Source organism: Elephas maximus, chromosome 15 (assembly GCF_024166365.1).
Source record: "Elephas maximus indicus isolate mEleMax1 chromosome 15, mEleMax1 primary haplotype, whole genome shotgun sequence".
Taxonomy (NCBI): domain Eukaryota; kingdom Metazoa; phylum Chordata; class Mammalia; order Proboscidea; family Elephantidae; genus Elephas; species Elephas maximus.
This window is the reverse complement of record NC_064833.1, coordinates 74,247,129-74,261,654: the sequence shown is the minus strand read 5'-3', so window position 1 is coordinate 74,261,654 and position 14,526 is coordinate 74,247,129. Positions and strand designations below refer to the sequence as shown.

The following is a 14,526-nucleotide window of genomic DNA, read 5'->3' as shown; positions in this document are numbered from 1 at the left end:
TGTGGATAACGAAGAGGGACATCAGATCATTCTGAGCTTCCCTGTATGGATGATGGTGATAGTTAATTTAGGAGGAGTAGGTTTTGGAAAGAAAATAAAGGATTTGCTATGGGTTAGGTGTATAACATCTAGGCGGAAGTGTCCAGCAGGAAGTTGAAAATTTGGCTGTAAAGTTCAGGTTACAGATAGGATGAGAGACAGATTTGAGAATCATCTGAAGAGACTATCAGATCCCCGAGAACATCAACAAACAAAAAAAGGTGAAAGTGGTAAGGAGAGTATGGATAGAACCTTGAAGAATTTCTAATGCAAGATGTGGGGCAAGAGAAAAAGATAATTATTAACTAGGGATATTTGGTTATGATATTTTGATGTTCATTTCTTTTCTGAAATAGAGTGATATGAAACTGAATCAGTTCCTCCTAATTTTTTCCAATCACAAGAATTGGTGCTGCCGTCTATGGAGCTAGGTATCATCTTTAATCCATTTCTTTCCCTGTTGCCAACAAGCCCTTTGAGTTTGACCATGAAAATCCCTAATCAGACCACTGCTTGATGCCAGTGTTCTTCCCAGCATCATCATATCCTTCCTGAGCTACTACTTAGTGAAGAACCTTCTACCTAATCTCTTTGCTTCTGTTTTTGCCTCCCTCAAAGTACATTCTTTGAATAACAGCTAAAGAGACCTTTCAAAACATATGTAAGATTGAGGTGTTCTCCTGCTTACAATCATCTAATGGCTTTCTATCACACTTAAAGAAAAGTCCAAACCTCTTATCTTGGTTTTCAAGGCCTAGATCATAGGGCCCTTGACTTCCTGAACTTGGTTCATGGTGCTATACCTAACTCATTGTACTGGGGCCACTCTGACCTTCTGTCTCTTCCTTGAACACTTGAAGCTGATTTCCTGCTTAGGATGTTTGCTCTTATTGTTCTCAATCAACATATATTTACCAAGTTCCTAAGTATTCCAGGTAACTTTTTAGGTGCTGGAGATATAGCAGTGAATGAAATGAGACAAATTGCTGTTCTTAAGACTCATGACCTTCCAATCTGTAGAATCCCATCTGTCCCATCATTCCAACACACTACTCTTTTCTTCTTTTTAAATTTTCTTCAGGCACTTACCACTCCCTGAACTTATGTTGCTTTGTTTTCTTGTTTATTATCTTTATCTACCCATTCCCACTCTGGCCTCCAATCAAACTATAAGCACCGTGCAGAGGCCTTGCTCATCAGTATATAGCAAATACCTGGAATGAATTTGTTTTATTCTAAAGCCCACTGAAGCTCAAATGGGTAGAATGGAAAGAGATTTTGGGTGTAATCATTGACTTGTCAATTGGGTACTTCCAGGAACTAAGTTTTACCAATAGAGCAAAGAGGGAGAAGATGTGTCTGTGGACACCATTTATTTATTCTTTCCTTATTGACTCTTTTCTTCCACTCTATGTATTAGATACTATGATAGGTACTTTAGGAGATGCAAAGATGAACCAAACCCAAAAAAACGAAACCTGCTGCCACTGAGTTGATTCCAACTCATTGCAGTCCCATAGGGTTCCCAGGCTGTAAATCTCTACGGAAGCCTACTGTCACATCTTTCTCCTGCAAAGCTGCTGGTAGTTTCGAACTGCTGACCTTTTGTTTAGCAGTCAATTGCTTTAACCACTGTGCCACTAGGGCTCTTTAAAGATGAACCAGTGACCTTTATTTCTTATGGTCTAGTAGTTTTAATGAGTTCATCAGCAAATCCAGCTGCTGATATATTTCCTTTCCTGAAAGGCAGGAGCCATTTAGGATAAGAGAACTAATTTTTGCAGGAAAAAAAGGAAATAGAGGGAAGGAAAGCTGTGTTGGTTAACGCTAGCTGCTGTAACAGATAAATTTCCTTAATACAGTGGCTTAACGTTAAACCAAAATCAAACGAGTTGTCATTCAGTCAGTTCTAACCAATTTCTCCCTAATGTAAAGTCCAATCAGTTGTGAGCATGGGGCTGTGGTGCTCTGCCCTTGCCTGTAGTTCAGTTACCTGGCTGCCTTTGACTGCAAGGGAAACAGAAATGTAGTGTAGCCACGTGCCCAGAAAAAACAAAAGCAATCAATTGGGCAAACAACTACCTGATTTCTACCACTGAGGCATAGCTCCAAAGTTAATATAAGACCTATGGAATGATTATCAAAGACAGATAAGTCAATACGTATCTGTTGTTAATCTTTTTATGGTGTGATTTGATGGGATACAGCATATAATAGTCATAAACTTTCTTTTTTTTTTTAATAATATTGTGTTTTCAGTGAAAGTTTACACAGCAAATTAGGTTCCCATTTAACAGTTTCTAAACAGATTGTTCAGAGACATTGCTTATATTTTTCACAGTGTGTTAACATTCTCATTAATTTCATCCTGGATGTTTTGCTTCCAGTAGTCTGGTTTCCTGTCCCCTTACCCTTTCATCTTTGCTTTAGAGTAATTGTAGACCATTATTTTTTGAAGATTTAAAAAAAATTTTTATTGTGCTTTAAATGAAAATTTACAAATCAAGATGGACTGTCATACAAAAATTTATAAACACCTTGCTATATACTCCTAATTGCTCTCCACTTAATGAGACAGCACACTCCTTCCCTCCACTCTCTGTTTTCGTGTCCATCCGGCCAGCATCTGGCCCCCTCTAGCCTCTCATCTTGCCTTCAGACAGGAGATGCCAATGTAGTCTCATGTGCCTACTAGATCCAAGAAGCTCATTCTTCACCAGTATCTTTGTCTGTGCCATAGTCCAGTCCAATCACTGTCTGAAGAGTTGGCTTTGGGAATGGTTCCTGTCTTGGGCTAACTGAAAGTCTGGGGACCGTGACCTCCAGGGTCATTCTAGTCAGTCAGACCATTAAGTCTGCTGTTTTTACGAGAATTTGGGGTCTTCATCCCACTGCTCTCGTGCTCCCTCAGGGGTTCTCTGTTGTGTTCCCTGTCAGGACAGTCATCAGTTGTAGCCAGGCACCATCTAGTTCTTCTGGTCTCAGGCTAATGTAGTCTCTGGTTTATGTGGCCCTTTCTGCCTCTTGGGCTTATAATTACCTTGTGCCGTTGGTGTTCTTCATTGTCTTTTGCTCCAGGTGGGTTGATACCAACTGATGCAACTTAGATGGCCACTTGCTAGCATTTAAGATCCCAGACGCCACCCTCCAAAGTGGGAGACAGAATGTTATCTTAATAGATTTTATTATTCCAGTTGACTGAGATGTCCCCTGAAACCATGGTCCCCAAACCCCCACCCCTGCTGTGCTGGCCTTCGAAGCATTCAGTTTATTCAGGAAACTTCTTTGCTTTTGGTTTGTCCAGTTGTGCTGACTCTTCTGTATTGTGTGTTGTCTTTCCTTTCATCTAAGATAGTTCTTATCTACTATCTAATTAGTGAAAACCTCTTTCCCTCCCTCCCTCCCTCCCCCTCTCGTAACCATCAAAGGGTATTTTCTTCTCTGTTTAAACTATTTCTCGAGTTCTTATAGCAATGGTCTTATACAATATTTGTCCTTTTGCTGCTGTAATAGTCATAAACTTATACCATTTCTGTTTTTATTTGAGGTTTTTGTAACTTCTGTCACTGACTTCAAACCATTAGGAATAAGGAAGAACAAAAGATAGTGAACTCTTAAAGCTATCTCTTATTATTGATGCTGTTATTTGAATTTAAAAAAATGATTGATGTGCATTTTTTGGTACTTCTATTGGATTACTTATTCTATTGTAGAAAGAGGGTCTCTAAGTTTGTCCACAATATTTTCCTTTTTGACTATAGGGGATACCTTGTAATAGATAAAAGTGCATTATAATAACCTTTGGACTTGGAGCTGGAATGGTCAGAGTGTAGAGGGGAGGACATTCTTCCAGAGGAGCAGTAGGGTTCTTTTCAAATCTCCTTTTCATTCCTGCTCTCATATTTTGACAAAGAGATCTAAGAATTGTCTGAGGAATTATTGCTTATTTGCATATTGAATTGAGTTTCTGAAAATTGAAGAAATAACTATTATGAGTGAAATTTTACTTTATAATAACAAAAACTGTATTAATACTTTATCTGAAGACATGAATAGTTAGTCAACTGCATTCAAATAACTAATAAGTTAGTACAAGGCAGAGTTGGGATAATATTTATTAAACGTCATCATGAATGTGGCCTTTTAGCATTTGACCTGTTTTTTTGTTTGTGACTGTGAAAGATCTGAAGGGAAACACAGGGCTCCATAGAGAAGGAACTACCCTTGTCTATTCCATTAAGATGCTTCTCGCAGTGTTTTTAGTTGCTTCCTTCAAAAAAACAAAACATATGATTTTTTTTATCCTTTTTCTGGGAGGGCTATCATTATCAGAATTTCAGTCCTAATAAACCTAACCCCTAACCCCCCCCAACAATACACTTTTGTCCAACTCTTCTCCAATGATACTATGTGGAAAGGGAAGTAACAAATACATTTTGCATTAAAATTTATTTTGAAATTTCAAATGCAAGAACCTTTGAGTACTTAACTTCTGAGAACTGAAGACTTTTTGAACAATGGTCGTATCACTTGGTCAGTTTTTTTTTTTCTGATAAAGGTAGTGCCGAGTAATGTCTATTAATGTTCACAGTTTGTTTTCATGGGCTGTTATTACAGTGATCGGGAATTGACCAATTGTAATGTCAGATCAGGAGCCCTGATGGTGCCGTGGTTAAAGTGCTTAGCTGCTCTGTGGGAGAAAGATGTGGAAGTTGCTTCCGTAAAGATTACAGCCTTGGAAACCTGTGGGGCAGTTCCCCTCTGACCTATGAGGTCTCTGTGAGTTGGCATCAACTCAACGGCAGTGGGTTTTTGGTTTGGAATGTCAGATTTGGTATATGAATTTTTGTCGCTAGAATAATTTTTGTGTGTGTGTGTCTGAAATGAACTAATAGAAATTTCTTCAAACTGGGGGTAAGGGAACATAGTATGTGATTTCACATTAATAATTTCATTAAAAGTGAAGAGATGTAAGCCAAACATGCTAGTTTCATTAGTATGCGGTTTCAGTTGCATTTCAGTGAAAATAGAATTCCTAAAATAAAGTTGAATGAACCATCTGTTTTACAGAGAGCAAGCAAAAAAAAAAAAGTTGGCTATTATTGCTATTATTCCCGTTGCAAGTATTGTTGCAAACTTCCGAGGCAAAGCCTTGCTATACCAGGAATTCTTTGGTGGGAGGCAGCATATGCTTTCTCTGTGATATTTTGAAGGAGCTGATAATATTCATCTTGTTTGTCTCTACAGTTTGCAGCATAAATGCTTTAGTAAGAATTCAGCCCTCATTCGTTATATCCAGTCATCTCATACAGGCTCGTGAGAACCGATGATTAAATTCTAAAAAATGTTGTGAGCTGGTTGTTAAATATAATTATTGTTAAAAATTAAATGACATAAATGTAAATACATACATTATATTATGCAAAGATAATACATTCTCAAAATCATTACTTCCTAATTATATTGCTATACTTTACTATGGTCTATGCTCTTGAGGTAATTTTATCCATTATTTCTGTCTGGTGGAAATATTCTTTGTGTGTTACTGGGCATCTCTTTCCAACTTTGTGTTCGGTGACATCATATTGATAGCTTGAAATTGGTCACAGTGGGAGTATTTATACCATAACAGCACCAGGACCAGTTGCCGGTGGATTCGATTCAGAATCATGGTGACCCCACATGTCAGAGTAGAATGGTGGCTGGTGTTTTGGAAGTAGATCATCAGGCCTTTCTTCCGAGGCACCTCTGGCTGGACTTGAACCTCCAACGTTTTGGTTAGCAGCTGAGTGTATTAACTGTTGGCACCACTCAGGGATTTCATTTATACCATAGAAGTAGGCAAATGCAACTAAAAATTAGGGCTCCTCCTTCCCTACCCCCCACCTGCACTGCCTGGGAAACCAGTCGTTATACATTTTCCAACACATCCCTGGTGATATGACAGAGTTGTTTAAAAGATTTTTCATGAGATGCCCTGAACTCTCACCAGTTCATAAACTCATTTCCCATGCTGCAGAAGTGGGGAGGTGGGGTGGATTTGAGTGCAGAGCAGCTCAGTGTTTCTCCTAGGCAACAGGAGTTAATTATCAACGTCACAAGTTTGCTTTACAGCTAAGCACTCCACTTTGAATAGATCAAACGACCACTTATTTTATCGTGGCAAGAGACATTTGGCCCCAACATTTCCTTGAATTTTGTGATATCAAGATAATAATTTATTTCAATGAATCTTGGGAGATAAAAATGGGAGTAAGTGGATTGTGTAGAAGAACTAAATGAGTGGTCTTGAAACATGACACTGGAGTTCAAAATATTTTCCTTTCATCCATTTTTTTTTCTTTTCGCTTTGACTTGGCCTAGGAATAAGATGCCAAAAGGCTGTGTTGTCTATCTTTTTGGGCAACAGTCCTGTCTCAGTTTTATGGCTGCAAGCCATGTACGTGGTTTGGCCTGGTTGGGGTAAAAAAACTTGTCATACTCGTGTGTGTTTCTTTAAAGTCTCTTGACTTTCTTCAGGCTTCACCAAATATAGTTCGCGAGAATTAATTCAGACAGCTTTCTCTCCCTTCAGCATTTCTAGCAAAAAGCAAAGGTCAGAGTCGTCTATCTAATTATGAAAGTCAAGCCCACTGCAGCAGATTATTCTTTATGTTAATGTTGCATTTCCTGTAAAGAAAACATTTAAATATAAACTCTTTGAGCTTTAATTTGAGGTTTTTCCTTTCTAGGACAGCCGTCATTTTTATTAGACTGTGTGTAAAATAATTTAGCCTGGAAAAGAGAAAACTTGGGAGGATTTTCATGAATATGAAAATCTTATACTGAGGATGGTGGCACGTGATGACCACTCACCAGTGATGACAGACCAAGAAATTAAAAACAATTAAGTGACATTTTCAGAAAAGCATTTCTGAATATTAGAATTGTTAAAATTTTGGAATCAGTTACATATTGAAATTATGTAATCTACTCCGGAGGTCTAAATACAGGATAAATGGTCAAGATTGGTGTATGTGTGGTCTTGGCCTGATTACAGTGGAATAAAGACACTAAAATTCCCATCTAGAGTAAGAAATAAATCACTACTCACCAATCTGAATAGCTTCTCTCTGGAGGGCACATTTTACTTGGCTTTGTTGCATTGTGAAGAAATTGAAAACACAAGTTCCTATATTTATGTAAATATGCATACCTAATGTCTATGTATTATGTATAAATGTATATGTTGTACATATATGGGTATTGTATATGCTATTCATGTGTGCTAGTTGAATGTTGCTAGCCTAAACTTAGTTCTAGGATCATTGTATCAAAATCGTAAATATATTTAACAATAAAATATATCATAAATCTTACTATCAAAATTCTGGATTAGCACTGCTAGTTAGAAAAGCAAAAGCTTTTTTTAAAGCTAAAAGTTTTCAGTATTTGGAAATAAGTATTTCATAAATTTATTTGTTTTTTATGCCACTTTTTAGATTTTAATATATTGCTTCTGTGTTCTTAGTTACTGATAAACATCAGTTCAAACCAGAACAGATGTTATATAGGTTTCGCTATGATGATGGAACCTTTTATCCAAGAAACGAGATGCAGGATGTGATTTCAAAGGTAACAACGTCTCCTACAACCTTGTGTCAATAGCAGAATCCATGTTGTCATGTGTCAGCAAGATAACATGCTGTTGAGAGAATAAAAAATCCTTCTGGTATAGAAGATTCTTAAATGATATACTTAAACAAGCCTCTGTTTCTTCTGGCTGTTTCAAGAAAGCTATGTTACTCATAGTTTCAATCTCTTACATAGTTCTGAAAAGAAATAATGTAACTGTATCACCCAGCGAGCTATATCCATTGAAAACTCTTTCACATATAGTAAAATGTGGTCTTGATGCTTGAAATTGTATCTTGAGATTTTGTATTTTAAGGAAAAATAATTTTAAAATCCCTTTGAGTATGTTGACAAATTATAGCACAATTTAGTCATGTTTTTAATTATTTAAGTAATTATTTTTAGGATGAAATGTGACATTTGAATAATTTTTAAGTTGGCTGAGGTTGTGTAATGATTTCATAATGTTGATAGAAGATTCATTTGTTGTTTCAAAATTTCATTGGCATGTCCTTTGAGTGGTCTTACTTGCTTTTGACATAGCTTTATCTTCCATAGGGTGTAAGACTGTATTGCCGTCTTCATAGTCTGTTTACTCCTGTGGTAAGGTGAGTCTGGTTTCTAAGTTCCACAAAACTTAAATGGAACTATTTGTATTGCCTATTTGGTAAATACTATTCAGCTAGAACTTGATGTCTTATTTTATTTTTCTTTCAAAAGCAAAAAGCTAACTTTTAAAGATTAAGTAATACTTTATTTTATAATAAAATTCCTCTAAATTTTTCTGAGGCTCAAATTATATAATTTCTTCCCACTTTTTTTTTTCTGATTTCTAAAATTATTTTGCAATTAATTTAGAGTAAATTTTAGACTTTATAATGAAATGATGTATATTCAAAAACAAACAAATAAAAAAACAAACCATCGCCATCGAGCCAATTCCAACTCACAACAACCCTACAGGACAGCGTAGAGCTGCCCCACAGAGTTTCCGAGGAGCGGGTTAAATTCAAACTGCCAACCCTTTGGTTAGCGGCCAGTTCTTAACCACTGAGCCACCAGGGCTCTGATGTATATTCAGATAATATTTAATATATAATAGTTGGCTGATTAGGGGAGGTTTTGGAAATACTGTTTCTTATATGTACTTACCGTTATGATTACTTGTACATTAATTTTTTTCATTAAATTTTGTAATTGAGTGAATCTTGGTGTGTATTTTATTTTACGATATTTCCTCCCAATAGTCTTTTATCCAAAGAATGGTATTGTGCTTAACAACTGAGAATTATTTGGAGTATAATTTTATTCTATACCATATTTTTTTTTCTGAAGAGACGTGTCTTTTTTTCCCCCCTCTTTTCTCTTCATAAGAGTAATCAGGATTAATTTTCAATTTATGTCTTTAGAAAGATGGTGGAAATCTTTGTACTTTGTAGTCCAATTACTAGTAAAAGAGGTCTTTAGGAATATTATTGTACCTTTGTTATGTACACTCATAGAATGTTAAACTAATTTCCAATGGCCAGATATCATTTGGAGTTTATTGACTAAATCATATTTCTCAGAGCAAAAAAATGAATCTATTATTGCCAAAATGTAATATAGATGCTTTTCAGTCTTGGCTGTAGAATCCAGATGTTTGATGTTCAATGTTTCATTCTGGTTTCCAACACAAGGAAAATCAGAGCTTTTAAAAAAGAGAGAGAGCTTCTAGAAGTTGCTGTTATTGACTTAGAATTGACACCTTGCAGTGCTGTGGGGCCATCTTAGAGAACACACTGCGGATCCTAGAGGAAAAGACTGAATTTTACCCATTTCCCTCAAAAGTGCCACGTCTATTTTCCCAAGTAGGCTTTACAAATAGAAAGAACTGGAAAAGAACCAATACTTGTTGGCCGTCTGCCCTGCAAATATTTGCAGTAATATAATACTAAAAGACAATTACCTAATTCAAAGCAAGTGGGTATTTAAAAAAAAAATATTCTGCTACACTAATGGAATACAATAATGGTTTAATGCTCCGTATGACCTCTATGTGTGTAGACTTTACATATGAGAAAAATGTGTTCTGAAAATGTTTTTTAGCCATGTGAAATTTCTTCTCATGAAAGTTGCAATCTGTAAGAGCTGATAAAGAAATAATTGGCTAGAAAGAACAATTGTTTATGAGTCGTCAGGGGAAAATTTATGAGACAAAAACCATAAAACAAATAGATTGTGTGATAGCCATGCTTTTAATATGTGTGAACTCAGCTTATGAAAAGGAAAATTTTTTGAAGCAAAGAGCCCACAGGCCCACGTATGGTTCCATTACAACTCCCCTTTCCAGTCTTTTTTTTTTTTTAAATAATTTTTATTGTGCTCTAAGTGAAAGTTTACAAATCAAGTCAGTCTCTCACATATAAATTTATATACACCTTACTACATACTCCCACTTACTCTCCCCCTAATGAGTCAGCCTCCTGCCTCCTTCCAGTCTCTCCTTTCATGACCGTTTTGCCAGTTTCTCACCCCCTCTACTCTCCCATCTCCCCTCCAGACAGGAGATGCCATCATAGTCTCAGGTGTCCACCAGATGCAAATAGCTCACTCGTCATCAGCATCTCTCTCCAACCCATTGTCCAGTCCAATCCATGTCTAATGAGTTGTCTTCGGGAATGGTTCCTGTCCTGGGCCAACAGAAGGTTTGGGGACCATGACCACTGGGATTCTTTTAGTCTTAGTGAGACCATTAAGTCTGCTCTTTTTATGAGAATTTGGGATCTGCATTCCACTGTTCTGCTCCCTCAGGGGTTCTCTGTTGTGCTCCCTGTCAGGGCAGTCATCGGTTGTGGCCAGGCACCATCTAGTTCTTCTGGTCTCAGGATGATGTAGTCTCTAGTTCATGTGGGCCTTTCTGTCTCTTGGGCTTATAATTACTTTGTGTCCTTGGTGTTCTTCATTCTCCTTTGATCCAGGTGGGTTGAGACTCATTGATGCATCTTAGATGGCCGCTTGTTAGTGTTTAAGACCCCAGATACCACACTTCAAGGTGGGATGCAGAATGTTTTCATAATAGAATTTATTTTGCCAAGTCACTTAAATGTCCCCTGAAGCCATAGTCCCCAAACCCCCACCCTTGCTCCACTGACCTTCGAAGCATTCAGTTTATTCAGGAGGCTTCTTTGCTTTTGGTCCAGTCCAGTTGAGCTGGCCTCCCCTGTATTGAGTGTTGTCCTTCCCTTCACCTAAAGTAGTTCTTATCTACTAACTAATCAGTAAATAACCCTCTCCCACACTCCCTCCCTCCCTCCCCCGTCTAGTAACCATAAAAGAATGTGGTATTCTCAGTTTAAACTGTTTCTCAAGATCTTATAATCGTGGTCTTATATAATACTTGTCCTTTTGCAACTGACTAATTTCACTCAGCATAATGCCTTCCAGGTTCCTCCATGTTATGAAATGTTTCACAGATTCGTCACTGTTCTTTATCGATGAGTAGTATTCCACTGTGTGAATATACCATAATTTATTTATCCATTCATCCGTTGATGGACACCTTGGTTGCTTCCAGCTTTTTGCTATTGTAAACAGAGCTGCAGTAAACATGGGTGTGCATATATCTGTTCATGTGAAGGCTCTTATTTCTCTAGGATATATTCCGAGGAGTGGGATTTCTGGGTCATATGGTAGTTATATTTCTAACTTTTTAAGATACCGCCAGATAGATTTCCAAAGTGGTTGTACCATTTTATGTTCCCACCAGCAGTGTATAAGAGTTCCAATCTCTCCACAGCCTCTCCAACATTTATTATTTTGTGTTTTTTGGATTAATGCCAGCCTTGTTGGAGTGAGATGGAATCTCATCGTAGTTTTAATTTGCATTTCTCTAATGGCTAATGATCAAGAGGATTTCCTCGTGTATCTGTTAGCTGCCTGAATATCTTCTTTAGTGAAATGTGTGTTCATATCCTTTGCCCACTTCTTGATCGGGTTGTTTGTCTTTTTGTGGTTGAGTTTTAACAGAATCATATAGATTTTAGAGATCAGGCGCTGGTCGGAGAGGTCATAGCTGAAAATTTTTTCCCAGTCTATAGGTGGTCTTTTTACTCTATTGGTGAAGTCTTTAGATGAGCATAGGTGTTTGATTTTTAGGAGCTCCCAGTTATCTGGTTTCTCTTCGTCATTTTTAGTAATGTTTTGTATTGTTTATGCCTTGTATTAGGGCTCCTAACATCGTCCCTATTTTTTCTTCCATGATCTTTATCGTTTTAGTCTTTATGTTTAGGTCTTTAATCCATTTGGAGTTAGTTTTTACATGGCGTGAGGTATGGGTCCTGTTTCATTTTTTTGCAGATGGATATCCAGTTATGCCAGCACCATTTGTTCAAAAGACTATCTTTTCCCCAATTAACTGACACTGGGCCTTTGTCAAATATCAGCTGCTCATACGTGGATGGGTTTATATCTGGGTTCTCAATTCTGTTCCATTGGTCTGTGTGCCTATTGCCCTTTCCATTCTTATTGATGCTTACAGAAACCAGGATAAAATGGGTGATGAAGTATCAGAATATAGAAAGAGAATTTTTTAAAAAGCTACTTTTTACTTACTTGCTAAGGTAGTTCATTGATTATTGAAATCTCAGAAATTTCAACCTCGTTTCAGGGAGATTTTTTAGAGCAGTGGGTAAAATGATGTAAGTGTCAGTTATAAATTGCTAGCAGAGGTTAAAGTACAATGAATACAGCTAGTAATTATTAGTCCCTTCAAGTTGTTTGCAATTCAGGCTTTGTGGCATTTGAAAAGACTGTCATTTTTTCATTCCCCTTTGATCCAGGCCTGCAAAGTAAATGAATTATAGATTTCTGCCCTTGGGGCTCAGTTCTGATCTTGAGCACTTTGTTGATGTCTAAGTAAATGTTGAATGATTTCTCACATCTGGGAAGTCTACCGAATGGGGAATTGATTCCTTTGGTTCCCTGGGGATGTGATGTCACTGTGCCCATGCTCTGACCCAGCAAAATGAATGACAAAGTTTGAAGGGTGTCTACTTCTAGACAGGCCTGAGGTCTTCTGCTGCAGTGGGTGAAATGAACTACCCTCAGTGCAGATCCAGTCTTCCCTGAGAATTCAGGAGCGTGAATAAAGGGGATCGCTTCATTCTTCACATTTTCAGGTTTTTAGTAGAATCTACCTCGATTTAATGGGAAGAAATTCTATTTTATTATCCTTTTATTAATGAAATATTGTATTTCCAGTTAAGTTGTTATCGGGTAATATAGCACTAACGATCACTTTGGATGTATGAATATGCAAAAGAAGAGATGTTGTGTTTGGTATCATTATGGGTCTCCTAGGTTGGTATGAGCTGACTAAGGATTTTTCAGGTGTTTTATATGCTTTGTAAATTGTAGTTACATATATTTTGGGCAAGAGATCCTGATGACTTTGTATAAACTTTTCTGTTGCACAGTGATAGCAAATGAAAATGTTTCTCAGAGCGCATGCCTCCCCCTTGTTTGATGTCTTTTATTTCTGTTTTCTGTATAGAGATAAAGATTACCATTTAAGGACCTACAAGTCTGTGGTTATGGCCAACAAGCTGATAGACTGGTTAATTGCACAGGTAAGTAGATAAGCAGTAGTTGCTGAATTGCATTTACATCTGCTTTAGATTCAGAGCATGTGAATTAGGTTCTATTTTTTATCCCTCTTTTACAGATGAGACACAGTGAAGTTGCTTGCCCAAACTCACACAGCTACTAAGAAGCAGAGCCAGGAAGTGAACCTAGTTAGCCTGGCTCCAGAACCTTCAAACATAACCTTTATGTTATACTCCCTCTCAAAAGGAAGATGTTCCCACTTAAATAAATATCTGCTTAGATCCACTGGAAAAATGAAGCATAATTTGAGTATCACTGAAGAGTAAACTCGAAACCAAACCCATTGCTTTCGAGTCAATTCTGACTCATAGCAACCCTGTGAGACAGTAGAACTACCCCATAGGGCTTCCAAGGTTGTAAATCTTTAGAGGAGCAGACTGCCACATCTTTTTCCCACACTGAAGAATAGCTATGCTCATATAGTAAAAAAGTTTTTTCACTCATTGTTTTGAAGTATCTGTTGGTCCTAGTGAGTTGTTGTAATCTCCTGGGCCTTTTTCCCTGTTAGGTAATAACTGTCCTTTGGTAATATAAGCTTAATAAACATCTGCACACATTTTCAGTAGTGAAGTACAAAGTTGGTTGTTATTGTTGCTGTGCCTCTTAGGATGTGAGTGCTGATGGCTGGTACTGGGAAAATCTGATTTGCTTATATGTAAACCAGGGCATCAAGCCCATCATCATATAACCCACTGCTGTCGAGTTTATCATAATATACAAATGTGAATTTATTTAAAGTATTTTATCATATTAGGTCAACTAATAAATGATAGAGTGGGAATCGACTCGATGGCATTGGGACTGGTTCTGGGTCATAAATGATAAAATACTTTCCAGGGACTATTAAAGGAAAGACTAAGAAAACTGATACACATTGTAATTGAACTTACTATTTGGGAGGAGAGGATATTGCTTGGTTGAAATATAAGCTATTCAGTTTGGTTATTTGCATCCATTTCATAAACAGTTTTACTTTTTTGTTATTTGTGTGGCCTACTTTCTTTGTAGATAATAACATTTGATATTTAATAATAAAAATGTTTATTTTTCGATTCAAATATTAATGTTTAATCCACATATAGTTTATCTGAGCAAATATATTTTAAAGTTTTTATTATCTAATATGAATTTCTAGACTGTTCAAGATCACCTAATTTGTATTTTATAGCACTTAAATTTATCTGACTAAGAAGCTAAGATTTTAGGTTAAACCAAATAATTACTTTT

At 36.9% G+C, this 14,526-nt stretch overlaps 1 protein-coding gene across 4 annotated transcripts in view; it reads left to right on the top strand.

The window, feature by feature from the left end:
* Positions 1-14,526, top strand: part of PREX2 (phosphatidylinositol-3,4,5-trisphosphate dependent Rac exchange factor 2) — a 377,098-nt gene that overhangs the window by 149,181 nt on the left and 213,391 nt on the right. For all 4 annotated transcript variants that reach the window (XR_007513231.1, XM_049853516.1, XM_049853518.1 and 1 more), the window contains exons 12-14: positions 7,550-7,653; positions 8,212-8,261; positions 13,187-13,262. Coding sequence is in view for 3 of the 4 variants with exons in the window: in XM_049853516.1 (XP_049709473.1) it covers positions 7,550-7,653; positions 8,212-8,261; positions 13,187-13,262 (230 nt within the window). In the remaining variant the exon portion in view is untranslated. The remainder of the gene's footprint in view (positions 1-7,549; positions 7,654-8,211; positions 8,262-13,186; positions 13,263-14,526) is intronic.